Raw genomic sequence first — 27,611 nt, forward strand, 5'->3', positions numbered from 1 at the left:
CAGTTGACTTTGGGGGGGTGGAACACCCCCTTAAAATATTTTATTTTAACATTTTAAACTATGAGTAGAAAGCTGAGGTCATTAGCTTTCTAATGGTACTAGTCGCATGCAGATCAGAAAATTTTTTGACCACATTTTGCCCATTTTAAAAAAGTCGGTAAAATCGCAAAAAAAACATCGATTTTTTTCATGCAAACTTTTTTTAAAAAATCATACTTTTTATTATATGATTAGGTTTTTTTAAGCTTTATACATAAATTAGAGGCAATTTCTGATTCGCAGGTCTTGGAATTTCTTGAAAAAAGTGATTTTTTCCAAAAAAAATTTTAATTTTAAAAATCCTGCCAGTTTTGACAGCAGTTTTTGATACAATTTTTCTTGTCTCAAATTGGCTAGGATTGACCTACAAGGGTGGTTAAGGTGTCTAAATTAGACCCCCCTACCGCATTAACCCCGCACTACCCTAATAAAGTTGACTACAATTCAAAACATTTAAATTATGAAAATGTATAGCTATGAAATATGGATGTAAGACATTAGGAATAAAATACCTTTATTATCATTATTAGGGCAAAGTGTACTGTCATTTCATAAGAAAAGAAGTTCGATATTTGTTTAGCTAATTTCTTTTTGTTTTCAATTGACGGAAATGTTGCGGACCAAATAGTTATCTTCAGAATATATTTCCATTCCTAAATTCATCTGCTTCTTGACAAAGGATATAATATATTATACTAGTGGCTTCATCTCAATCCTCTAAGGGATTTCATTTGCTCCATGAGAGGAGAAATCAAGGAAAGTTGTAAAACATGATGTGATTTTTTTCTTTTTTAGGGGTTAGGGGTGACCTACCCCCAAGCAAAATAGCTTAAAACCAACACAGGACAGTATCCATCTTTCCTAAAGAGTAGAACCCTATCAAATCAGCGGTTACCGAGATCTTAAGCTACAAATAGACAGACAGACAAAAAGACAGGCAGACAGACAGACATCATGTATCATAGATATACCTTGACATCCACTGGACGGACAGACAGACGGACAGACATTATTCTACTTTGTATTAAAGATATACCTTGGGTCCATAAATCTTATGTCATAGACTGATGGACTTGAGGTCAATGTTCATCTTATTCACATCCACTGGACGGACGGACAGACAGACATACACACACACACACAGACATAGACAGACAGACATATTTACCTTGGGACCATAAATCTTATGACCACTGATGGACATGAGATCAATGTTCATCTTATTAACATCCACTGGAATCTTGCCAACAGCTTGTGCAGCGTCGGTGTGTAAAAATACCTTAAACAAGAAAAGTTCTCATGAAAACTGATGCCTTGCTGAAATGAAATAAAAAGATCACTTTCCCTTCATGTACAGACATACAAATACAAACTTTATAAACTATATAAAATAAGGTTCCACTTCCAAGGCATTACAAATAACGATATAACATTGCAATTCGTTTGCATTGGTGGAAGGGAAGGAGTGAACTCTAGATGCCTTTTTTTCCAAAAAAAACAAAGCATAAAATGAACAATTTCAGTTGCATTGTTCTTTTAATAAAAATTTTGGCATCAAGCACAATAGTACCTATCTAAAAAATACTTAATTTTGTGGAAAAAAAACACATGTATTGTATATTTAAACAAGGAAAAAGTAACAGGATGTTTGTCTGTCTGTTTTGAACAACAGTTCTCGCTAAACGCTGAACATATATAGTTCTCCTTTACAGGGTAGCTTCTCGTAGGTCCTGGGAATGTTTATAACTACTGTTGGAAAGTGTACCAACAAAATATTGAAATGTTTTTTTTTACTTTTTCTTTTTAAATCTAAAATAAAGCATGGGGTTTTTGAATTCAACTCCCCCCCGCCTCAAGTGCCACTAGAGTCGTTATCGTTAGTTAAAGTACATATGGTTTTATTTGGTCTAATCCCAAAAGTATCTCTGCAATGGAACACTTACTTGCCAAATACCAACAAAAAATCAACTAAAAATATTGTTGACCAAATAAATGGTAAAAGCTTCCTATAATTTACATAAACTAGTGACTGCTTCCCTAGCATCTAGGAGCTCTACAATCGATGGGTAAGGGTAGGGTAGAAAAAAAATATGCTTGAAACCATACTGTAATCTATGTGAATTTAGAAATGAAATAGCCTAAAACCATCCTAGAACCTATGACAAGCTAACCTTAAATGGAGAACTCAATCTGTTCAGTAGTTGATGAAATCTTAAGATTCAGACAAAAAAACCTTACTACTTTATAAAATAGGATAAAAATAAATGGATGTGATACCTTCTTACTCCTGCAAATTTTCCCAATTTCTTGAATAGGTTGAACAACACCAATCTCGTTATTGACCATCATAACACTGACAAGTGATGTGTCCGGACGGATACTTGACTCTAAACAAATCAGGGGTGGATTCTTAAAATACGATTTGGCTCACTACCTCACTAAAATTAATGAGGTTCTAATTCACTTCCCTTTAACATTAAAAGTAGAAAATGTCTAAAGCCTTTCATAACCAGAAGGATACAACCATAGAAAGTTACTTTAACTTATTTAGACAGACCTACCCGTTATAGAGTATAGAATAGCTGTGCTACTAACAAGGATGACAACATCCATAAAAGCGAAGCACTGAAACGGTAGGGCAAACGGACATTAACACTTGTATAGTGTCAGAAATGAATAATCAGAATATAAATGTATAAGAGTCGAAGCAAAATTGTAAGTAAATCTGTTAAAAAAATGCTTGATTCAGGATAATGTTTATGGACATACTTACATATTTAGGACTTGATTGTAGAGTTGTTTCGCTTGCAATATTGTAACTTTGTTGTCCAAGGAATCAATATACCAAAAATCAGATCAATCGGATAATTATATCACATAAAAATTTGTTGTTAAAAAAGTAAAAAAAATCAACATGTTTAAAATGGACGAATGGTAATGATTAAGGAGTTGCTAAGCTTTCTAAATCGTACTTAAATATTACAGGAATCACCATGCAAAGTTTGAAATCGATAGGACAATTCTAACATGTCTAAATTAACGAAAAAAGATATCCGTTCCGGACGGACAGACGGACCTACATAGAATATCTGCTACTAAAAATAAACTTTATTTACCTAAAAGTTCCAAGTCAATAAGACCATTTTGGTTCACTGGTAAATATGTAACCTAAACATTTTAATAACAGTTATTATCGCATCGTAGGTACTATAAACAGATTTCCGCGGATATAAAAATGTACAATTGTAAGATTCAAACTAGTTTTGTCAGCCGAAGGCATGGCCTAACAAAATAGGTTTTAATCTTATGATTGTACATTTTTAGATTAGTAAAAATCTGGATACGATACGATACATGATTTTTAAGTGTGGCAGAGAACCAGTTCTTATCCAACACATATTAATTAGTTTCGAAGCCATAATGGAAATGTTTATTTTAGAAACCTCAATATGAAATCGTAAACAAAAGTTAAAAATAGTTATTTCTCGCATCGTATTATAAACGACTTTCCGCGGATATAGAATGTACAATTATAAGATTAAAACCAGTTTTTTAGCCTCTAGGTGCCGTAGGCACGGGCTTAATGAACACGAGAAAATAAATTACTAAGCAATACTACCTTCATTCTAATAAAAAGGACCGTCTGGCAGTAAAGTCGTGTGTATTAGCATAACTTTGGGAGTTAAGGGTTAAGACAATGGCCGATAAATTAATGTACATCCCCAATGACAATTCACAAAATAACCCTTCTGTAGATTACAAAAATTATTGGTTGAAACGTTTGGACACTCACAATTTAGTGAACCAACCAAATTTTAACAAAAGCTCCTAAAGCTGTTGAGTCAACGAATAAGAAAACGTGATTATAAAACTTTGGGAACTAGTGCAATACGATGTAACATGATAATATAAAGGTTTCTAACAAAAAATAATATTTTGTCTACCAATTTGCAAGATCTTATTAGATAATGACAATAATTTCTTACAAAATAAGGAAGTGGACAATGAACTGTTTATTACACTATAGCCTCCAAAGTTTATAATAACGTTTTCTTATACAATGCCTAAACAACTTTGGGGACTTGTATTGAATTTTGATTGGTTGATTCATTACCTAAGTTGTTTTTCCAAAGTTTTCAACCAATAATTGTAATCTATACAAAAGTGTCTCAGCCTACTCCATGACAACTTAGGTCTAAACCCTAAGAGACTATGGCTAATCAATCAATCAATCAATCTACACAAGTGTTAGTTTTGTGTATCATAATTGGGGTTGTACATCAATTTATCGGCCATTGTCTTATCCCTTTAGATCCTTGTTTGTTACCTCTATTCCCTCTGCCTCTAATTGTCTGCAAGAATCTAGTACACACTTATGTTCTGTCTGTGTTGTGATCACGTGCTTCTTCTTACTCTTGTAAAACCTGAAAATTAACAAGGATGACACGGACTTTTAGCTCTTTCCGTTAATTTAAACAGGTTAGATTTGTACCATCAATTTAAATTTTTGCATACTGATTTCTATAACAATTTGAATTGAGTATGATTTAGGAAGCGTAGCAACTCTGTAATCGTTGCCAGAAAGTCCGAACGTCCATTTAAAACATTCTGATTTTTACTTTTTTGACAACAAATTTTTGTATGTTAAATTATCCTATTAATCTGAATTTTGGAATACTGATTGCTATTACTCCTAGGTACAATGTTTTAAGCGAATCATCTCTATAATCAAGTCTAAAAATTTAAGTATGTCCTTAAACAGTATCCTATAGAAGTTATGCAACAAATTTACTTACAACTTTGTTAAGACTTGTGCATTAATTATGTGCTTGTTATGTTATGACACTCTACAAGTGACAGTGTTCGTTTGCAAATTCAGAGCTTCGCTTTTATTTTGGTCAACCTTGTCAATAGTAGTTGTAGTTGTCCAAATAAACCAAATAATATCCGCTGGATTAGAACCGGTTTTCAGTCAAATATTAAAATAAAAATCATACAATTAAAACCAGCTTTCTTGGCCCGGCCCTTCGTCCACGCTTGGCTAAGAAAACTAGTTCCAATCTTAAAATTTTTCATTTTTATATCCGCGGAAAGCTGACTATTAACTATTCTTTTTCTCAACAGAATACAAAAATGTTACCTTCCGACACCCTTGACACTGATGTTATTTGATTCTGTGGCTCCACTGGTGAAAATAATCTCCTTAGGATCCGCCCCAATCAAATCAGCCACCTGTATGCAAAATAGAAAAGCCGTTAATATTCAGTAAATTAATTAGGTAATTTGTTTTAGGTGCTTGACAATTTTAGATTTTTTTTTCAGTCAAAAAAAAGTTCGGATATAGTCCCTTTCGTGGCAAAGCCTCTTAAGGGGCGTTTCCTCGAATTTTTACAGTAGCTTTTGATAGGTTTTTAGGTTAGGTTAGTTTATGTTAAGTTAGGTGATTGACCCTCAGAGGCTAAAAATAGGAGAAAATCTACTGTGAAAATTCGATAAAACACCCATTAAGAGACGTTGCCACGAAGGAACTGTAACAAAATGTTCTACACAATCTAAATAATACAAAACTTATATTGAGATCACAATTGAGTTTCAGGTTAATAAATGTAAAAAATAAAATTGAGATAAAAGGCAAAAATACTACGATAGCATAAATGATGATTTTAAAAAGAATTTCTTTCATTTGGTGAATTATCATGTTGAATTTTTCGTCATAACTTTGAGATATTCTAGGGCGTTTTCTGCACACGACATCTTGGCTGCTTCTACTGTTGATCCTGTTATTTAGGAAAATTAAAACATCAAAGGTCAGATAGAGAGGGGACAATAGTCTGTTTATTACACTAGTCCCCAAGGTTTTATAATAATATCATTTTCTTAATCGTTGGCTTAACAACTTTGGGGACTTTTGATTGATTATTGGTTTATTAAGTTGAGTGTTTAAATGTTTCGACTACTAATTGAAATCTACTGAAGGGGTAATTTTGTGTGTCATCATTGGGGATTTATGAATTAAGAACCCTGATTAAAGGTACTAAAGAAAAGGAGTTCATGACATTATTAAAGATGTCTCAAAATCAAGGTACATACACAAACAGAGGGTAGAAAATTCAACTAGAAGGCATTTACATATGTAGCTGTCCCAAATTAAGTCACCATAATGAATGACGCTCTCCGCTTGGGATAAAGGTTGTACAGATATTATGTACGTGACTATTAAGTATCCAAACCACTCAATAGTCTCCCTTCTTACACAACCAGAGAAGTTGTGTAAATGCATTCTTACTGAGAAATTCGAGTTGCCACATGGGGACTTGAACTCGAACTCTCACCAACGTAACTCGATGAGTTACTACTGAGCTACGACTCCCCTAGGTACTACAATGTCATATGTAGGTAATAGTATGCAATGCATTGTCATGTATTGACATGTGTTATTTCAATTGCTTGGCTTAGTCAAAAGATAGGGACAACATCTTTAAGTAGCAAAGGGAAGCACAAAAAAATCATGAATGGAATTACTGACAAAGTAATTTTTAATAGAAGCTCTACTACAGTGGACATATATCTAGAATACATTAGTGGGAAAAAATCACAAGAAACCTTCCACATTTAGTTGTATATTTTTGTAGGTAGCATGACTGACAAACCGACGAAATAAGTAAATTATAAAATTGGATGCTGATTGGTTTGGGAATAATAAAAATTATAAATATGTTTTAATGTTCCTGCTCCAAAACAAACAGCAACAGGGGTCAAGGACAGCTGGACCATACACTGATACCGATCCTAAATAATTATTAAATAAGTGTTCAATTATACAGGGCTACTGTACACTGTACATTTTCTAAATTCTAGGTAAAATAAAGAAATATATCTAAGGACCCTCAAGCTTTTTCATTGGGTGGGGGAAGGGATGAAAATTGAAAATAAATTTTTTTGGGGGGTAATCTTTATAACATAGAGACAATGACGTCTAAGTTTTTTTTTTTTTTTTTTTTTTGGGGGGGGGGGTAATCACCACTTTACCTCCCTCCTTGAACGTCCCTGAATACATCCCTTATTTTAACTATATAAATGGGGGGGGGGGGGAATAGATAGGAGTGGGGAAAAAAAATTCAACTAGGCTGGAAAAATACACCTCTGCATGCAATTATGTGCTTATAGCAGCAAATTATAAATTTACAATTAAAGACAAAAATATATTTCAGTGAAAAGAATAACAAACTGTAATACAGCCAAAACGGAAAAAATCGGAGAGAAACGTGCAAGATACTCTGGAAAAGACACATAGATTCTAGACTCATCAATTTCTTGGAACATTTTTTTGTTAAGGCTGTTTTCTTAAAGATCTTCAACTAGCCGACAGTCAGGCGGACATAAAGACAGACATACCCGTCAGGTTCTCCTGTTTGCATATGTACCTGCTTGGATATTTCTTCAACATCAACAAAAGTGACTTCAAACTTCTGTTCATTGGCAATGAAATCAAGAAACTTTACTGGGTCTTTCAGCAGCTCCTCGTCCGTCTGAAAATATGAATATCAGGGTTGGCAATCCGTATCCGAATCCGGGATCCGGAATCCGCTTAATTTTTGGTCAATTTTAAAATCCGAATCCGGAATCCGTTTTTTAATACCGGGTTCGGATTCTTAATTGGTAGGCTAAAATTAGCGTCTTGGGTTTTTTCTTCCAACTCCCCCTTTTTGAAGGCATAGATTATCATCATTATATATAAAATCTGGTTCGATTCTCGGAAGTGAATTATAGAGAACAACCAATAACAATAAATTTTAGGACATATGTAGCACCTAATTTTTTTTAAAAATACCTTTTAAAATATTGCTAGAATCCGGAATCCGAATCCCGCGTTTTTTTTGGACGGATTCTTGTAATAATCCGAATCCGGTCCAAACATTTGACGGATTGCCATCCCTAATGAATATGATGAAACATAATAAGCCACCCATTGATTTATTTAACCTGCTGCCTCTCCTAACGCAAACTTAACCTAACATAATACTATCTTTAACTAGAGCTGGCAATCGGATTCGGATTAATCCATAGACTGAGGATTTTCGGATTGCGGATTATAGATTTTTTTAAAAAGTCTTTTTATAAGTAACAAAAATCTAGCCCCTAAAACGGCAATTTTCTAAACCTTAACCTAACGACCTAACCTAAAACAGGCCTCAAACAAATCACATTGAGTTTACTTTTAACAACTACAAGACTGAATAGGGTGCAATGTCCACAGAAATATATTTCAATAAATAACTAAGGAGTATCAAAGACTTTTTCACTCAGTGAATTTATCAAATCATATTCAGTTATTCATTAAGAACATTTGAACAATTCCCAAAATCATCAATATTCATGTAAAGTAAATATTCTAATATTACCCCTCTTTGTCGTTTCAGAGATCTTAAAAGTTTACCTCAACGTCATTATCCTGTTTAATTTCTTCAACATCTGTATCTTCTTCGGTTTCTGGGCTCTTACCACTGAAATATTATTTTCCAGTATCGCTTTAAAACCGCTTTAAAAATTATGTAGAGCATCGTATTATATCAAGATTTCTACGAATATAAAATATAAAAATATACAACCATGAGATTAAAACTCTGAAACGGTATGACCGAAGGGCATTAACACTTGTATAGTGTCAGAACTCAATAATCAGAATATACATAAATGTATAAGAGTCGAAGCCAAATTGTAAGTAATAAATGTTGATGAAAATTGCGTCATTACAGGATAATGTTTAAGGACATACTTTCATGTTTAATACTTGATTATAGAGTTGCTTCGCTTATTATATTGTACTTTGTTGTAATAAGAATTAGTATTCCAAAAATTAGATCAATCGGATTATTACAAGACAAAAATTTGTTGTTAAAAAGTTAAAAATTAACATTGTTTTAAAAAGACGTACGGACATTCTGGTAACGATTATAGAGTTGCTACGCTTTCTAAATCATAACTAACTACTTCAGGAATCACCTTGCAAAGTTTGAAATCGATAGGACAATTCTAACATGCCTAAATTGACGGAAAAAAGTTATCTGTTCCAGACGGACGGACGTACGGACCAACCCTAATTATAGAGAAGCTTATCTTTTTATAAAGAATTCTTACCCTTCAGGATTGTGTAAAAGTTGTATTCCCCTGCCATCCGCATTCTGTAGAATTTTATGGAACTTATTCACCTAAGAAAACAGATTCATAATAGCACAGTAGAATTTTATACAGTAAAAATTGAGAAAATTTTATTGGCAATGTCAATATAATACAATATTACCCTTCGTTAAATAGCTTCTAAATATAAAATGGAGGATTTATAGTTTATACCTTCCTATAAAAAATATCTAATCTATTTAAACAAGGATGACAACATCCAAAAAAGCTCTGAATTGGTTAGACAAACGAACATTAACACTTATAGAGTGTCAAAACTGAATAATAAATATATAAATGTACAAGTCGAAACAAAATTGTAAGTAAATTTGTTGCAAATTTGCTAAAAAACAGAAAACTGTTTAATGATATACATTTTTACTTTTAACATCCAACTAAACTCAAGACTGATGAGGGTGCAATGTCCACCGAAATATATTTCAATAAATAGCTGGGAAGTATCAAAGACTTTTTCACTTAGTGAATTTATCATACATTTTTAGGTTTTGATTTCAGATATGCTTCGCTTATATCATTGTACATTGTTGTAATTGGAATCAGTACTCCAAAAATCAGATGAAAAGGATAACTATATCACATAAAAATTGATGTCAAATAAAAGATAAAAATTCAACATGTTTTAAATAGATGTACGGACTTTCTGGTAACGCTTAAAGAGTTGCTACGCTTTCTCAATCTTATCTAAGTGTTATAGGAATCTAAATGCAAATCGGTAGGACAATTAGAAAATTAAAAAGAGCTAACCGTTACACGAACAGAGCTAAATGACCTAAATATAGAAAAGCCTCGCTTTAAAAAATTTCTAATCATATTTTTTATACAAAGTTTATACGGATTCATTTTATTCTGCGGTGACAAATTGCCAATCTACATATTTTTAAAAGCGAAGCTTTTTTATAATTAGGGTCGGTCCGTCCGTACGTCCGTACGTCCGTAACGGATAGCTTTTTTCGTTAATTTTGGCATGTTAGAATTGTCCTATCGATTTCAAATTTTGCATGGTGATTCCTTTAGTAGTTGGGTACGATTTAGAAAGCGTAGCAACTCTATAATCATCACCAAAATGTCCGTACGTCCATTTTAAACATGTTGATTTTTTTACTTTTTTAACAACAAATTTTTATGTGATCTAATCATCCGATTGATCTGATTTTTGGTATATTGATTCCTGGGACAACAAAGGATAATTTAATGAGCGAAGCAACTCTATAATCAAGTCCTAAAAATGTAAGTATGTCCATAAACATTATCCTGAATTAAGCAGTTTTTCAACAAATTTACTTACAATTTTGCTTTGACTCTTATACATTTTTTATATTATGATTATTCAGTTATGACACTATACAAGTGTTAATGTCCGTTTATCTTAACGTTTCAGTTTTTCGCTTTTATGGATGTTGTCATCCTTGTTATTTTTAGAATACAAGAATAGAAGATTCTCCCATCAATCAAGATCTCATATGGCTGATGTAAATAATGACGAAGAAGTGTTAACTGCCAAGATATATTATAAAGAAGACCTGAATGAAGATCATGACTAAATTGGCAGTAGATCTAGCATTGATGTTATTACAAATGTATATATGATGATGTATGACTGATCTCTAATTGGCTGATGTATTTCAGAGTGGATCAAGCCTATAATACCACGAAGGTGAGCCACACTTCTTTATGAATATTATAACCTGGATATTTCCTCTGGCAGAACTTTCTTTCTGGTGTGATAACCTCATTACTAGGCCCTAAAATATAGAAAAGTATTTCCAATATGGCTTCGAAACCGATCAATATCTGCTGGATTAGAATCGGTTCTCGGCCGTAATGAAAAATCGTATTTAGCAATGTATTAAAGACAATTTTCCACGAATATTAAAATGATAATCATAAAATTAATACCATTTTTTTAAAGTTTGGGCCCTCGGCCTCTCAGGACTAACAAAACTGGTTTTAATCTAATAATTTTTAATTCTAATATCCGCGGAAAGCTGTCTATCATACGATGCGATAATAACTAAGATGTGGGCGATTTTTTACGCAAAGGAACTCAGCTTTTAAAAGTTTTAGCACCAAGACTTTACATGGCATTTGGAAAAGATAATGTGAAACTAAGAAGATTCGGTGACGTTTTCTGAGGGTTTAACTACGTTAAAAAATGTGAGAAAAAGGTTGAAAAGTTTTAAGTAAGTTGGAACATTTTACCACGTACCTCCTATACTATAAGTAGCACAGGAATAGTTCTTATATATTTGGAAACTAGAGCTTATGACGATTCTAACGGTATGCATAAGATTTATCTACTATAATCACAAGCCGGGCAATTTGAATTTTAAAGTTTTTGAAATAATTGTTGAAATAATCATTTTTAATTATTTGAAACATAAATGTACCAGAAAAGGTTTTCAAATAGGTACATAAAACATTTTATAAAATTGTTTTTTTTCTGTGCATAATTAAGTTAAATAAATTTCTCTTGAAAGACCTTGTCACTGTGTATTACCCAAACTATCTATCTATTAACCTGAGCCAAATCGTCTTCGTCGATATTATGAGCGGATTCGTCAGTTTCTGTTGGGATAAGCTGTAATCTCTTAATCATTTTGTTAGCAGCCTATAATAATAACATGATATTATGAGCTGATTCGTCAGTTTCTGTTGGGATAAGCTGTAATCTCTTTATCATTTTGTTAGCAGCCTATAATGATAACATGATATTATGAGCGGATTCGTCAGTTTCTGTTGGGATAAGCTGTAATCTTTTTATCATCTTGTTAGCAGCCTATAATAATAACATAATATTATCAGCGGATTCGTCAGTTTCTGTTGGGATCAGCTATAATTTCATGGTGACGTGCGGAGAAATCAAGATTGAAAGTAGCTGCGCTGCTTAACATAAATATGTAGGTTATACCTGTCTTTTCGCCATTTTCTTGGATTGTCCAACTCCGATTTCTTTGTGTTTCCCAATGATACAACAAATAATAAAGCTGCGCTCATGTGGTAAACCCTCTTCCTCGCTAAAACAAAAATAATTATAGTGAGGCAATAACATTTTCTTTATAAAACTAGAACAGTACTTTATTTTTCCTATTATATTATAGTTTAGTATAAAGGAGAAAGCTTTTTTTGTCTGTAGCGAAGGTACTCGCTTACCGCTTACCTAAAGCTTCTTGGAGGTCCATGGAAAGTTTTAAAACTATTTTGGGGGAAGGTATCGCCACCCTCCCAATAGAAAATGCCCCCTTTCCACCCTATTTAGTTTTTCTTTTTAAAACTTAAATTAAATTGGGAGACGGAGAATTTCCTCCTTCCACCTTAAGTGCCCCTTCGGCATCCCCAGGGGCTAACAAAACTGATTATAATCATATGATTGTTCATTTTAACATTAGGTTAGGCTAAGTAAATGTTAATGATTGCCCCGCAGGGCTAGAGCCCCACGCAGGGGCTAGAAATAGGAGAAAAGCTACTGTGAAAATACAACAAAACACACAACTTCGTTTTATTTCCATGATCCAGCTTTTATTCTCTAAATGGTTACTTGAGGTCATAAGTAGGTGGGGGCCAGCGTCTGGACATACAGAGTTCCTGCAGCACTCCAACAGGATTTCCATCTATGCCATCGTCATACGGAGAAAATACATCCTAAATTAAAGTATTTGTTATCCCATTATACAAAGTAGTAAGGTTTTTTTCTGTAGGTTAATATTTCGATAACTACTGAACCGATTGAGTTCTCCATTTTATGGAAGCTTCTTGTAGATCTCTTTATGGTTTTAGGCTACCTATTTAATTTTTGTATCTAAGTTTAGTTTTAGAAAATAAAAAGTATTCAATTTAACTTTTAGCAAATGTTAGAATAACCTTATTTAGATGCATTGCTAATTCATTCTTTAATTTTCTAACAATAAGAAAGCAGTAAAAAGAACCCTTTTAAAAGTCAATAAGGGTTTTTTTTTAATGCAACCATCTCGTAATCAGTGAGCAAATGGCACTTAGAATTCGAATTTCCATCTATAATTTTGCATGAGTAATCCTTGGTAGGTCTATTTTCCCTAAATCGAACAAAAAGTCGGAAAAGTAACGGCTAACGGCTGGCGGCTCATCTGTTTTGCCATTTGTTTGATATCTATATTGCAAATTAGTCACGAAACCTCTCTCAACATAATACTCTTTTCTACTCCAAAACGCTATCAAACGGTTCTAGACGGTAGCTGTTGGTACTAGAAGTTTTAAAATTGGTTATTGCTATCATTTAACATGAATTAAATCAAAAATATGTTTTAAAAAGTTGATTCCTACGTAATTGATGATGGATTTACCCTGAAAATAGGCAAAAAACGGCTGAACGGCTGAGCCGCTAGCCGTTACTTTTCCAACTTTTTGTTCGATTTAGGGAAAATAGACCTACCAAGGATTACTCATGCAAAAGTTCAGATCGAAATTCGAATTCTAAGTGTCATTTGCTCACTGATTACGAGATGGTTGCATTAAAAAAAAACCCCCCCCTTATCAAGATATCTTGCTATAAGCATAAGAAAATTTCAAAGTCTTTTGAAATTGGCCAATCCCATGAAAGCTCTAAAATATGGTTTTAAGTTTTTTCCTTAGGCTATGAATAAATATACCTACCTAGTTTATAAAATGTTCTTAAATGGGTTTTTACACACATTGAAATAAAAACACCTAAAAATAACTTTATTAACCTGAACGTTTTCTGGTATAATAGGTTGTCCTGGAGGTGCAATTCCAGCATTTTGGGCCCCAAGTAATCTGTCTAGAATTGCCTAAATCAAAAGGAAACTATTTTCCAGTATGGCTTTGAAACCAATTAATATCCGCTGGATTAAAACCGATTCTAAGCCATACTGAAAAATCATATATCGTATCGTATTACATACAGTTTTCTAAGAATATAGAAATGTACAATGTACATTTGATTTTAGCAAGAATTTGAAACTGGTTAATACCTTGGCTGCTGAATGTTTTGCTTTCTTCTTAGATTGTCCACATCCTTGTTGAAAAAGGATAAATATAATAAAATTCAGGAAAGCTTTTCTATAATTAAGGCCGTCCGTCCTTATGGTTAGCTCTTTTCATCAAAGCAGAAATGTTAGTCCTATTGATTTCAAACCTTACATGATGATTTCTATGACCGTAAGGTAGATTTAGAAAGCGTAGCAACTCTATAATAGTTACCAGAATGTTTATAAGTCCATTCAAACATGTTGATTTTTAACCTTTCTTACAACAATTCTTTTGTGTTTAGTAATTTTTAGATCTTTTGGAATACTGATTCCTAATACATCAAATTATATTGCTTTAAGCGGAGCATCACTATAACCAAGTCCTAAAAATGTAAGTATGTCCTTAAACAGGATCCTTTAATTGAGCAATTTTGCAACAAATTTACTTTAATTTTGTTTAGATTTGTTCGTTTAAATTCTGCTTATTCAGTTCTGACACTCTACATGTGTTAATATTCGTTTATTCTACCGTTCAAGAGCTTCGCTTTTATGGATGTTGTCATCCTTGTGATATAAGAAATTAGGTTATAATGAAAAATACCTGTTGCCACAAATTCTCCTACTGTTACTCTGATAATAAAAAAGTCAAAATAACATATTACCTAGATGGCTAGGTAATCCTTTTTCTTTGAGACAAGTATTATCATTCAATTTATTATTGTAATGACTCAATGAGTATATTTAGAAAACAATGAAAAGAAAAATAAGTTTGGGTAATGTTATAGTCCCTTTCGTGGCAACGTCTATTAAAGGGAAGTTTCGTCTTATTTTACCAGTAGTTTTTTCCCCTATTTCTAGCCCCTGCGGGTTGCTTTAAACCTGCGGGACAATCACCTAACCCATCTTGACCTAACCTAACCTAAAATAACCTATGAAAATTAATATGAAAAAACGACGAAACGCCCCTTAAGAGGCGTTGCCACGAAAGGGACTATACCCATGAGTTGCAACTTTGTAGTTTTAAAAATAAAAGGGGGGAGGCGGATGTGCCACTTTTAGAAACCAAAAGAAAAACGCACATGATCTCAGCCCATAGGAGAGTTACAGCAATAAAATTCGGCACAACAGTTGCTTTTGTGGAGAACAATATGGAACTGAAGAAACGTCGGCGGAACTGCCGCTACCGCCGAAAACCGCCGTTTCTCGCCTATTTTTTTGCCTTTTCTCGCCATAATAGACAATTTTCAATCATCTGAGAAAAACTTTTTTTTTTATAAAATTTTCTCTTGTATTTTTACTTGTTTTTTAATATAGACATGTTTGAAATATTACAAGTGTCACGTGAAAATATAAGGGAAAGTTTATGAGAGAAAAAGTTTTTTTTCAGATGATTGTTGGCGAAAAAAATGCATAAAAAAATTTCGGCGGGTAACGACGGTTTTCGGCGATTCCCCCGCCGTTTCTTCACAGTTCCATATTGTTCTTCACAAAAGCAACTGCTGTGCCCAATTTTAAAGCTGTAACTCTTTTATGGGCTGAGATCATGCACGTTTTACTTTTGGTTTCAAAAAGTGGCACATCCGCCTCGCCCCTTTACAATTTAGGTAGGTATTATAATTGACTTTCCTGTATTTGAAGGTAGGTTCATGGACTGCCCCTTCTATCTGGACAAGATCATACTTGGGCGTCATCCCACGTCTAATTATAACAATGTCATTTAAATAATTATAATAAAGTAACAGGATGTTTATCTGTGCCGAACGATCTTGCTAACCGCTGAACCGACATGCTTCTCCTTTACAGAGTAGCTTCTCATAGGTCCTGGAAAGGTTTATAACTATTTTGGGGGAGAGTACCACCAACCTCAGAAATTTTTTTTTTAATTTTTCTTTTTAAATCTAAAATAAAAAATTGGGTTATCGAATTCAAGTATCCTTAGAAGCCTTTTGGGGGCGTAGTCGCTAGTATATTGATATAAAAGCTAAATGGTATTTAATATTCTAATCGCACTTTCCAATAAAGAGAAGGTAAAGAAAGAATTGTTTTCACAGCTAAAATAATTATTAATTTATTGTACCCATGCACGTGGCTTTAAACGTAACGCATCCGCTCATCGTCGGCGAGGTGACAGTTTTAATTTCGGCCTGACACTGCGTCATAACTAAAGACGTTAAAAATAGTTCCTAGTGCTGCTATTTCATGTATGTGACATAAATAATTACAAGTATGAAGAATTTCTTGGCCAATAAACAGGTGCAAATCATTAACATGTAATTGTACAGTTAGAACTTCTCAGACAAAGGTCATGCAATCAAAGGGTTGGTTTTCTGTTATATGTAACTTAACCTTATATTCTTGGGTGTTAGAGTATCGCATCCCATTACAAACTGGATTCTCTAGATGATCACTTACAAATTGAAGGAGAATCTCGACCTTACGAGGTTAAGTAAGTAATAGAAAGTATATTAGAAGAAAAGGTAAACATACCTGACATACAATTCTTGCAAGAGGGAGACAGGTGTTTTGGCATTGCAAACTGCTTTGGCTAAAATATGAAAAAGTTAATATAATATTATCAAATTTTCTAATATAATGAAGCCTAGTTATTTGTTATTGTACATAGAGAATCACAGTACCTATATTATATTTTGTAAAATAAAATATAGGTAGGTATATAAAATGCAAAAATGAACTTTGTGTTTGTAATATATCTATTTTTAAAATAAAGGCATAAGTTTCGATACAAGATAAACTAAGTTTCCAAAAAATAAGATAGATAGATACCTTGTGCCTGCTCTTCTTCTGTCATTAGAACACTGGAACATGGGCTTATACTCTCGTCCAATTTCATTTTTAGTAATTTTTTGGGGGGTTATTCTGTAACAAGTCATTAGTTCAAATAATCAAAATATCTGAATAAATTTACAAATAAGAATACATAAAAAAATTCTCGTTCTCGTCGTATTATATTCAGTTTTCTACGAATATAAAAACTGGTTTTAATATTATAATTGTACATTTTATATCCGCGGAAAGATGTTTATAATACGATGCGAGAAATAACTAGGTATTAAATAAACTTTCAATTGTCAAGCACCATAAGTCAAATTACCTAGGTATGTATTTGAAAAATCTAACAGTCTATTCAAAGTGTTAACATTTTTAAAAATTAGCACTTACTCATAGCAAAAAAATTGATCTTTAGTGTTGCTATGAGGATCTATGAGAAAGAATTTTAGCCATACAGAAAATCAAATCTCATTTTATATAAAACATAAGAGTGAGAAACTCGTACTATGGACAAGGCATTCTCCCTATATTAGGCCTGTAACGCGTCTTTAGTTGTAATGCAGTTCAAACCCCTCACCTCTTCAACAAATAACGGAAGAAACCATAAAAAAAAATGTGGGAAATGACTGACCTGTGCTCTTGCAATTTCCAGTGCTTCCTCGCTCTCCCACCCGTACTGGTGTGTACGACTGTGGGGGTTACCGTACATGGAGGTCAAATAGGGCATCATCGCGTCCAACACTCTGGAACAAATGTAGCGTTGTTTTACTAAAATTTTCGGATGAGGGAAAGAAAACGAAGTAGTGGGATGCATATATCGTATTTTCACAGTAGCTTTTCTCCTATTTCTAGCCCCTACGGGGCCAATCGTTAACATTTACTATACCTAACCTAAAATAACCTACCAAAAGCTACTAAGAAAATTAGGGTTGGGCCGGATATCCGGTGTGGCCGGATATCCGGCAATATAATTTTTTATATTTTACAACAAAAATCTCTGGTTTTTTTAATCTTCAATGGCTTTAATTTTCTTATTATTGAAGCTAGAAGAACAATTTTTTCTGAATATGTTTATGTTTATGTAAATTTTATATTAGAAATCTCAAAACATAAATTTTGGCAGTGGCAGCAGTACTTGGCAGCTGCCAGCCGCAAACCGACGGTTGGCAGGTAAACGGCAACAGATTTTATGAAATTGTAATATGTCATGAAGATATATAAAAAAGCCTAAGTTTAAAATTTGAAATCTTAAAGTAAAAATTTGCGGTCACAGGAACCGTTTAAAGATATCTGGAGACCTGGAGGTTCAGGACTTGCAGGATTATACCTGGAACCTGAAATCGACTTGAACACCTATATTACATATGAGGATGTACTACTATAGGATACTACTATGTATTAGATAACATGAAATGCTTTGTTTAAGGAAAAAAATATTTTTACTTTTTACCTAAATGACCTTACCAGATTTGCTGGTATCCTGTGCCCGCCAGGAGGGAGGTATTTAAAAAATTTCAACTCTCAGTTATGTGTCATACCCATATTTCGAAAGTCACTCAGTTATAGCCCTCTACATTTTATACACAGAAAATGGGATAGAAAAAAATCATAGGGGGGGGGGGGGGAGGCATTCAACGCCACCTCCCCGCCAATCCTCCAACCGTTAGAGATTGATATTACAGATTGAGAGTAGTAATAGTTAATTAGATTTATTTACTAAGCTTTTTTTGTCTGTTGCAAAGGATCTTGCTAACTGCTGAACTGATATGGTTCTCCTTTAGAGTGAAGCTTCTTATAAGTCCCAGGGTGGTTTTAGGTTGTTTAATTTTTATAAAAAAGTCGTTGTAAGGTTTTAAGTTATTTTTCTGCACTTTCATGTCCCTTCTAATAAATATCCCTAGATACTAGGGACGCAGACGCTAGTATAATAAAAAACACCAGTTTATGAAGAAATTTTTTTTGCGGGAATAGTCCCTTTCGTGGCAACGCCCCTTAAGGAGCAATTATTCGTATTTTCGCAGTAGCGTATCTCCTATTTCTAGCCCCTCGCGGGGGACTCTAACCTTGCGGGGCCAATTGCCTTACCCTGCGGGGAAATCACCTTGGTAGGGGGTAGATTAAGATTAAATAAACACACCTTGGGTCCATTGGAGTTGTTGCTTGGGCATCAAGATATAATGGCTTCAAGTCACTCTAAAACAATAAAAAAAATTAGTAAAATAAATAGTTCCATGAAGTGCATTTAACGAGTTTAATTGCAAGCATAAGTTTCTATAATAACATGTAATATATATAAGTTTGAATTACAATGAATAACAAACAATTAGGCATCACTAAATTAGTCGTCATATGCTGTTTTTATGAAAACAAGACTGCAACATAAGTTGGATATATCATAAAATGTGATTTTTAGGGCTTGATAATTTTATAACAACGTAGTAGAAAATTGAAATTCTTCCAAATGTATGCCATATAGAGTAGTTTAAACCAATCAACAGAAAAAAATATGCAGTTTACTAAATACATATCTTGCAAATACCCCTTTTCACTGCAGCTTTGTCGTCACTGTAGGTTGAAAATTAGGGGTAGAGAAATAAAAATCATCATAACTCCTCCAAATTTTAAGATAGATCAATAATATTTGAATTATTTAATTCCCCATTAACAGTAGTTTTAGAAAAACCTTTTGTTATTTTATTATTTACTAAGCAAAAAGTCGGAAAAAACTCTTTTTAACAAAATTTATGCTAAAAATGATAACTTTTCGCAGAAATTTACAGAAAATTTATAAATCAAGTAATTTATACATGAATACTTGTTAGTTGTTTAGCAAAATCAAATATTATTTATAAAATTCTTTAACTTTGACAAAAAAGTGGTTTATAAGCTCTTAATCGCAAAAATCGTTAATTTTTTGATTTTATATCGCTGCGCGCAGCTTTGTGGCCAATGTAGGCTAAAATTTTGGGGCAGTGAAATAAAAATGATCATAACTCCTACAAGCTTTAAGATAGATAAATAATAAGGGGGGGGGGGGGGGGTAAGTTTTGCCACTTTCGCGTAATCAGTGTTGTGTGGGCTAGGTATTGATCTGAGATTATAGGTTATTTAGGATAAAAGTTTACTTTTGGGTAGTAGTTCACGGAAATTTAATCATTTTTTGAATAGGTCTCCAGGTTCAGGTGCTGCAGGCTGGAAGGTCGTTTCTGGACAGGTAAAAATTTAAAAAAAAATTTGTTTGAAGAGTTAGAGAGCAACTTATAAAACAAAATATGCTTCTTTTTGAATGTTATTAACATATCTGCAGAAAAAATTAAAATCGGCCTCCAGGTTCAGGTGCTGCAGGTCTCCAGGTTCACTCTGGACAGGTAAAAATTAAAAACTTTTATTTGAAGAGTTAGAGGTACACTTATAAAACCAAATATGCGTGTTTTTGGATGTTATTACCATATTTGAAGAAAAAAATGACAATCGGCCTCCAGGTTCAGGTGCTGCAGGCCTCCAGGTTCACTCTGGACAGGTAAAAAATAAAATTTCTTTTTTGAAGAGTTAGAGGTACACTTATAAAACAAAATATGCATCTTTTTGGATGTTATCATCATATTTGCAGAAAAATTAACAATCGGCCTCCAGGTTCAGGTGCTGCAGGCCTCCAGGTACACTCTGGACAGGTAAAAATAAAAATTTTTTATTTGAAGAGTTTCAGGTACACTTATTAAACCTAATAAGCATCTTTTTGAATGTTATTATCATATTTGCAGAAAAATTTAAAATCGGCCTCCAGGTTCAGAGGTTCAGGTGCTGCAGGCCTCCAGGTACACTCTGGACAGGTAAAAATTAAAAATTTTTATTTAAAGAGTTACAGGTACACTTATAAAACAAAATATGCATCTTTTTGGATGTTATCATCATATTTGCAGAAAAATTCAAAATTGGCTTCCAGGTTCAGGTGCTGCAGGCCTCCAGGTATACTCTGGACTGGTAAAAATTAAATTTTTTTATTTAAAGAGTTACAGGTACACTTATAAAACAAAATATGCATCTTTTTGGATGTTATCATCATATTTGCAGAAAAATTTAAAATCAGCCTCCAGGTTCAGGTGCTGCAGGCCTCAAGGTACACTCGGGACAGGTAAAAATTAAAAAATTTGATTTGAAGAGTTACAGGTACACTTATTATACAAAATATGCATCTTTTTGGATGTTATCATAATATTTGCAGAAAAATTTAAAATCGGCTTCCAGGTTCAGGTGCTGCAGGCCTCCAGGTACACTCTGGACAGGTAAAAATTAAAATCATTTATTTGAAGAGTTACAGGTACACTTATTAAACAAAATATGCATCTTTTTAGATGTTATTACCATATTTGAAGAAAAAATGACAATTGGCCTCCAGGTACACTCTGGACAGGTAAAAATTAAAATTTCTTATTTGAAGAGTTACAGGTACACTTATTAAACCAAATATGCATCTTTTTGGATGTGTCATGCATCCTTGCCTTTCTCTTTGATACATGGATTGACTATCCAATTCATATTCTTTATATTTTACTAATCTGGATGGAGAATCTGTAGCTCTGGATGACATCTGGATAAAATTAACCTCTCTCAATAGTAATTTTAATATTATTTCACCAGCATCTATACTTTATAATCTGAATCCTATAGAAATTGCATTCCCCATTCTGAGTATCTGTAATATTATATCTGAGACAGAATTATATTTTGCATATGGGTTGAAAACCATACATAAACAAAAAGTAATAAATACTTCAGATCTATCTAGCTGGCACCTGGAGGCCACCTTGATCCTGTCTGGAGCATAACTCAAACCTTTCATCTAAATAAAAAAAATATAAAATTAATTTTTTAAACCTGTCCAGCAGTCTCATGAAGGCCACCTTTAGCCTGTCTAAAGCACATCTAGGGACATTAAATAATATGTATTTTATTTGATAATGATATTTAACCATTTCCTATTTTATGACCTTTTCTCTAAATTCAAAAATTATGTATTAAGATTATTAGCTATCCTGCAGGCTCCTGGAGGCCACCAGAGCCTGCCTGGAACACAAATAGAAGGTTTACTTGATAAATTTTGCTATTTTATTATATTTTAACAATTTTCTATTTAGAAACCTTTCCTCTAATATAAAAAAATACCTAAATAAGAAATTTTAAGTTTTACCTGTCCAGAGTGTACCTGGAGGCCTGCAGCAACTGAACCTGGAGGCGAATTTTAAATTTTTCTGTAAATATGATGATAACATCCAAAAAGATGCATACTTTGTTTTATAAGTGTACCTGTAACTCTTAAATAAAAAAAATTAATTTTTACCTGTCCAGAGTAACCTGGAGGCCTGCAGCACCTGAACCTGGAAGCCAATTTTAATTTTTCTGCAAATTTGATAATAACATCCAAAAAGATGCATATTTTGTTTTATAAGTGTACCTGAAACTCTTCAAATATAAAATTTTAATTTAAGATGTGTACCTGGAGGCCTGCAGCACCTGAACCTGGAAGCCAATTTTAAATTTTTCTGCAAATATGATTATAACATCCAAAAAGATACATATTTTGTTTTATAAGTGTACCTGTAACTCTTTAAATAAAAAATTTTAATTTTTACCTGTCCAGAGTGTACCTGGAGGCCTGCAGCACCTGAACCTGGAGGCCGATTGTTAATTTTTCTGTAAATATGATGATAACATTAAAAAAGATGCATATTTGGTTTAATAAGTAAACCTGTAACTCTTCAAATAAGAAATTTTAATTTTTACCTGTCCAGAGTGTACCTGGAGGCCTGCAGCACCTGAACCTGGAGGCCGATTTTAAATTTTTCTGCAAATATGATGATAACATCCAAAAAGATGCATATTTTGTTTTATAAGTGTACCTGTAACTCTTCAAATTAGAAATTTTAATTTTTACCTGTCCAGAGTATACCTGGAGACCTCCAGCACCCGAACCTGGAGGCCGATTTTAATTTTTTCTGCAGATATGTTAATAACATTCAAAAAGAAGCACATTTTGTTTTATAAGTTGCTCTCTAACTCTTCAAACAAAATTTTTAATTTTTTTTTACCTGTCCAGAAACGACCTTCCAGCCTGCAGCACCTGAACCTGGAGACCTATTCAAAAAATGATTAAATTTCCGTGAACTACTACCCAAAAGTAAACTTTTATCCTAAATAACCTATAATCTCAGATCAATACCTAGCCCACACAACACTGATTACGCGAAAGTGGCAAAACTTACCCCCCCCTTGGATTAATTAACTCTTCATTATCAGTAGTTTATAAATGTTTTTTAAAGAAAGTCGAAAAAAAAACTTTTTTTTTACAAAATTTAGGCTAAATAAGGATGACAACATCCATAAAAGCGAAGCTCTGAAACGATATGACAGACGAACATTAACTTTTGTTGAGTGTCAGAACTGAATATACAAAACATGAAAATATAAGGTTTGACAAAATTATAGGTAAATTTGTTGCAAAACTTCTTAAATACAGAATTCTGTTTAAGGACATACTGACATTTTTAATACTTGATTATAGAGATACTTCGCTAATAATATTGAACCTTGTTGGAATAGGAATCAGTAATCAAAAAATCAGATCAATCGGATAATTTTAACACATAAAAAATTGTTATTAAAAAAGTAAAAAAATCAACATGTTTAAAATGGACGTACGGACATTCTGGTAACGATTATAGAGTTGCTGCGCTTTCTAAATCGTACCTAACTACTACAGGAATCACCATACAAAGTTTGAAATCGATAGGACAATTCTAACATGCCTAAATTAACGAATAAAAGCTAACTATCTCGGACAGACGTACGGACGGACCGACCCTAATTATAGAAAGGCTTCGCTTTTAAAAAGTGAACATTAGTTCCGGTAAAATCCAGTGGACTTAGAGTTGACCGATTTGAATTTTTTTTTTAAATGTTCATGAAGAATTTCTTTATCCCAAACATCTTTTTTTATATCTCTATTGTATTTGCAAGGCAAGTAATAAACAGATATTTTAGCGCCGATATTGGTAATTTTTCAGGGGTAATTTTGTTTATTTGTGCTCAAAAATTATTTTTTTTTAAAAGCATTTATATTAAATTCAAATAATTAAAAGTAGATATTCGGAAAAAAAGTTCTAAAATATTTACATAAATCACTTAAAAATAAGAATTAAAAAGCCCTATTTTTGGTAAAAAATGGTCTCTTCCGTGACATGTCGGAGTTGTAATCGGAGATTTTGTGTATTCTGCAGAATGCTCATCCCACAGTGCGCGCATTATACTTGACAAAACTGCTGTGAATTTTATTTTTTATTAGTTTTTAGATAACAATGTCGGTAGAGAAAATTTCAAGTAAGCATCATGTCAAAGTTGAACGTTGTCTGTCTTTACGTTTGGCGCATCTTCAAAGATCTCGCTAACCACAGGACCGATTAGGATCTGATATTCGTGGAGTGAAAAGACATAGCTAATTACAAGTACTGACCTCTCATTATTCAAATGTACGCATATGTTTACTTATTGGGGTGAGACTTTAAGACCAAAATTATTATTTCTTTCAATCCTTGAAATGGCTGCAATTTTAATCTCTCGATCATCATTGTTTAAAGTTAGTTAGACCCAGGGAGGGAAGGGACAATGGGCTGTTTATTACACTAGTCACCAAAGTTTAAAATACCGTTTTTTTAATTCGTTGACCCTACGTCTTTAGGGACTTTGATTTAATTTTGATTCTTTGTTTCATTAAGTAAGTTTTAATCTACAAAAGTTTAAACCACAAATTGTATTATATAGAAGGAAAATTTTTGCGTATAATCATTGGAGATATACATCAATTTATCGGCCATTGTCGTATCCCTTTTAAACCCTAGTTAGACCTGACAATATTGCTGGATATTTACTTTATAAATTAAGAATTTGTTTGTTTAAGAAGGCGTTAATCTAAATTAATTAAATAAACCCTTGATTGTCTATATTATTATTGTTTTATAAATACATACCTTTGATTTGGTTAGGGGAGCAGCGCCAAGAACCCTGCAGACATGAATCCCGGCCCTTTGAGGCTGTCCATGACCTTTAATGGCACATGACCTCAAAATTGACCTTGCGCTATGTAACATTTTTATTTTTAAATTGATTCTGAAAATAGAGTGGATCTATTTCTTTCTTAATCTCTTTCAACAAGCTCACAAACTTTGTTACTAAACGTTTTAAACAGCATTTTTTGGCCACTATTTCGTTTTTATTTATTATTTTTAAACTTATACAAGTTACAAAATCGCAAAAGGTAGAATATTACTACATCGCAATGTTTACTAAAATACCGCGGTATTCGCGCACAATCAGAGCAAGAAAAATCCGGGGAAAATATTTACACAAAATATTCGAAAATGAAAATTTAAATTTCGTAGATTTTTTTAAATACAAAACAAAACACAAAAATTTTCAAGGATTTGAAAATTAATTTTCCCTGATTTTTTCCCCATGTTTAGTTGATTATTATTGTCAAATTTTAAGGTAGATGTCTCTAGTGTAGTTATATTCTTGTAGCAGACAAGATTTTTGTTTACTTTCTATGGCGTAATCATAGCAGACAGATAATTGTTATTATTTTGATTGAAGTTTATTTTTTTTTATTTTTAAAAGGTTTTTTTTAATGGAACCATCTCGTAATCATAAGCAAATGGCACTTAGAATCAGAATTTATTTATGAAACTTGGCATGAGTATTCCTTTGTAGGTCTATTTTCCCTAAATGGATTTTAACAGTTGTGTTTTGTTTAAACAATTTATTTTCGCCATTAAAATATTTTTAAAAATTGTACCAATCAAAGTAAACCCGTTTTGTTTATGATGACACCTTTTGGTATCATGTGAACTTTTTCACATAATATATAACCAGTAATATTAATTGGGAACAAGGATGAAACATCTATAACAGCGGAGGTCAACAAATATAATTATATTTTGATAAGAAAAATAAGGAAATATTGTGATAGTAATCTGAAGTAGAATTGTCTGAAATTTATGATGATTAATTTAAAATTTTGATAAATTAAGGTATTATCCTCTCAGAAATATTTTAAAAAAATTTGTTTTATGTAGAATCTCGTCATATTTTGATAGATATATCTAATTTAACAACCATAACTTTCCAATTTAAACTTTCTGAATGGACATATATGCGAACACATCAAATACAAAAAGGTTTTAACTTAAATATTTTTTGTGTTTGCTACCTAGAGAAAATAATGATACAAAAATTCATTTTAATATTTTAATTTCAGATTTATTAAAATGGCATTGCCGTTGAAATCCTGCAGTGCCCTTAAAAAAGGTGAAAATATAGATAAATAGCGCGCAGTTACTTTATAGCTAAGATTTACAATACTCTATCGGAACTTTAAGAAGGGGGAGTTTACAACCACCGCCCCCCCCCCTCCCCAACTTTAGGTTTTAAAGAAAACAGGTTAATAGGATAATTTTTTTCTAGGGGTGATTATTCTTGAGAGGGTTGTAGTACCCTCCCTCAAAATAATTATAAACCTTCCCAGGAACCATAAGAAGCTACATTGTAAAGGAGAACCATATCGGTTCAGCGGTTGGCGAGATCCTTCGGTACAGACAAACACAGTTCCTGATACTTTTATACATGGATAACTTCCATCAAAATAAGTAAAGTTATTTAATATAACTAAAATGTCATTTAACATTTAACAATTTGTCTGTTTTTTTTTATCAATAATTGAAGTGTTAAAATTTTACCCCCAACGCCCCAAAAACTAAAAAATTCCCCTCCCCCAAATTTTTTCAAGTTATTTTTTATTACGTTTAAGAAGAAAATTTTTAAATTCTTTTATTTTTTTCTTACCTCTCGGGGCAAAGCCGCTAGTTTAAATTGCACTAAGCCAATAAGTAGGGTTGGGCCGGATACTTTTTTGGTCGGATACCGTGTATCCGGTATCCGGATAGTTTCAATATCCGGTATCCGGCCGGATATCTGGCCAACGCTCGATATCCGGCAAATTACCGGATATCCGGCCGGATAACCGGATATCCGACAGTAAAAATCAGCCGGATATCCGGTAGCCGGATAGTTTCAATATCCTGTAACCGTCTAGATATCGAAAATGGCCGGATATCCGGCCGGAATAACCGGCCAAACCGGATATCCGGCCCAACCCTACCAATAAGTATTTCTTTTAAGGGTCAAAATTGTTACATACAAGTGCACGATGTTCAAGCTATTATAAGAAGCAAGAAGGAGAATTTCAAGCGGATAGAAAAAAAGATGATCCAACTTTAAATTTCTCTTTCGCTAAACATGGACAATTTCTACAGGTAAAATTATCTAGAAATGTTTTTTTTAATAGAGCAACTATCCTTTAACTATGCCCTTTTGTACGTTTGTGAGACTAAGAAATGTTCATTTAACAAGGATGACAATGTCCATAAAAGCGAAGCTCTAAAACGGTATGATGACATTAACTCTTGAAGAGTGTCAGAACTGAATATACAAAATAAGAATATATAAGTTTTGACAAAATTATACGTAAATTTGTTGCAAAATTTCTTAAATAATAAATTCTGATTCTTCGCTCAT

At 32.9% G+C, this 27,611-nt stretch overlaps 3 protein-coding genes across 4 annotated transcripts in view; 1 reads left to right on the forward strand and 2 right to left on the reverse strand.

Annotated features, from left to right (window-relative positions):
• Window positions 1–25,326, reverse strand: part of Nfs1 (Nfs1 cysteine desulfurase) — a 30,509-nt gene extending 5,183 nt beyond the window's left edge. Inside the window, exons 1-8 of the mRNA XM_080173374.1 lie at window positions 25,010–25,326; window positions 19,126–19,181; window positions 17,620–17,731; window positions 5,180–5,271; window positions 4,367–4,463; window positions 3,156–3,207; window positions 2,317–2,426; window positions 1,208–1,318 (exon numbers count right to left, since the gene is read on the reverse strand). Of these exons, the coding sequence (XP_080029500.1) occupies window positions 1,208–1,318; window positions 2,317–2,426; window positions 3,156–3,207; window positions 4,367–4,463; window positions 5,180–5,271; window positions 17,620–17,731; window positions 19,126–19,181; window positions 25,010–25,129 (750 nt within the window). The 5' untranslated portion in view covers window positions 25,130–25,326. The remainder of the gene's footprint in view (window positions 1–1,207; window positions 1,319–2,316; window positions 2,427–3,155; window positions 3,208–4,366; window positions 4,464–5,179; window positions 5,272–17,619; window positions 17,732–19,125; window positions 19,182–25,009) is intronic.
• On the reverse strand, window positions 5,272–17,563 carry LOC145329315 (protein Loquacious-like). Of its 2 annotated transcripts, XR_013882866.1 has the most exons (16): window positions 16,983–17,563; window positions 16,686–16,743; window positions 15,825–15,896; window positions 14,800–14,828; window positions 14,202–14,245; window positions 13,938–14,018; window positions 12,773–12,876; window positions 12,146–12,251; window positions 11,756–11,845; window positions 10,923–10,979; window positions 9,178–9,248; window positions 8,477–8,543; window positions 7,464–7,568; window positions 6,766–6,828; window positions 5,569–5,814; window positions 5,272–5,386 (listed from the first exon to the last, which is right to left on the reverse strand). XR_013882866.1 is itself a non-coding variant. In XM_080173375.1 (15 exons), exons 1-15 carry the CDS (start codon window positions 17,047–17,049, stop codon window positions 5,734–5,736), a joined length of 1,095 nt encoding a protein of 364 aa, XP_080029501.1. In that variant the 5' UTR covers window positions 17,050–17,563; the 3' UTR covers window positions 5,272–5,733. The 2 variants fall into 2 exon arrangements, 1 of the variants encoding a protein (XP_080029501.1); XM_080173375.1 differs by having other exon boundaries at window positions 5,272–5,814.
• A 939-nt stretch (window positions 25,327–26,265) lies between the features above and the next one.
• Window positions 26,266–27,611, forward strand: part of LOC145329317 (acyl-CoA dehydrogenase family member 11-like) — a 41,409-nt gene continuing 40,063 nt past the window's right edge. The window contains exons 1-2 of the mRNA XM_080173376.1: window positions 26,266–26,345; window positions 27,216–27,349. Coding sequence (XP_080029502.1) covers window positions 26,306–26,345; window positions 27,216–27,349 — 174 coding nt within the window. The 5' untranslated portion in view covers window positions 26,266–26,305. The remainder of the gene's footprint in view (window positions 26,346–27,215; window positions 27,350–27,611) is intronic.

This window comes from Acartia tonsa, chromosome 10 (genome assembly GCF_053477335.1).
Source record: "Acartia tonsa isolate MP-2025a chromosome 10, ASM5347733v1, whole genome shotgun sequence".
Taxonomy (NCBI): domain Eukaryota; kingdom Metazoa; phylum Arthropoda; class Copepoda; order Calanoida; family Acartiidae; genus Acartia; species Acartia tonsa.

Coding starts and splice junctions, on each gene's coding strand:
- LOC145329315 (XM_080173375.1), bottom strand. CDS start 17,049: ATGAAATTGGACGAGAGTATAAGCCCATGTTCCAGTGTTCTAATGACA. Junction 15,897..16,685: donor TTGCAAGAATTGTATGTCAG/GTATGTTTACCT, acceptor TGTTATAATTAG/ACGTGGGATGACGCCCAAGT. Junction 10,980..11,755: donor ACGAAGACGATTTGGCTCAG/GTTAATAGATAG, acceptor TCTATATTTTAG/GGCCTAGTAATGAGGTTATC.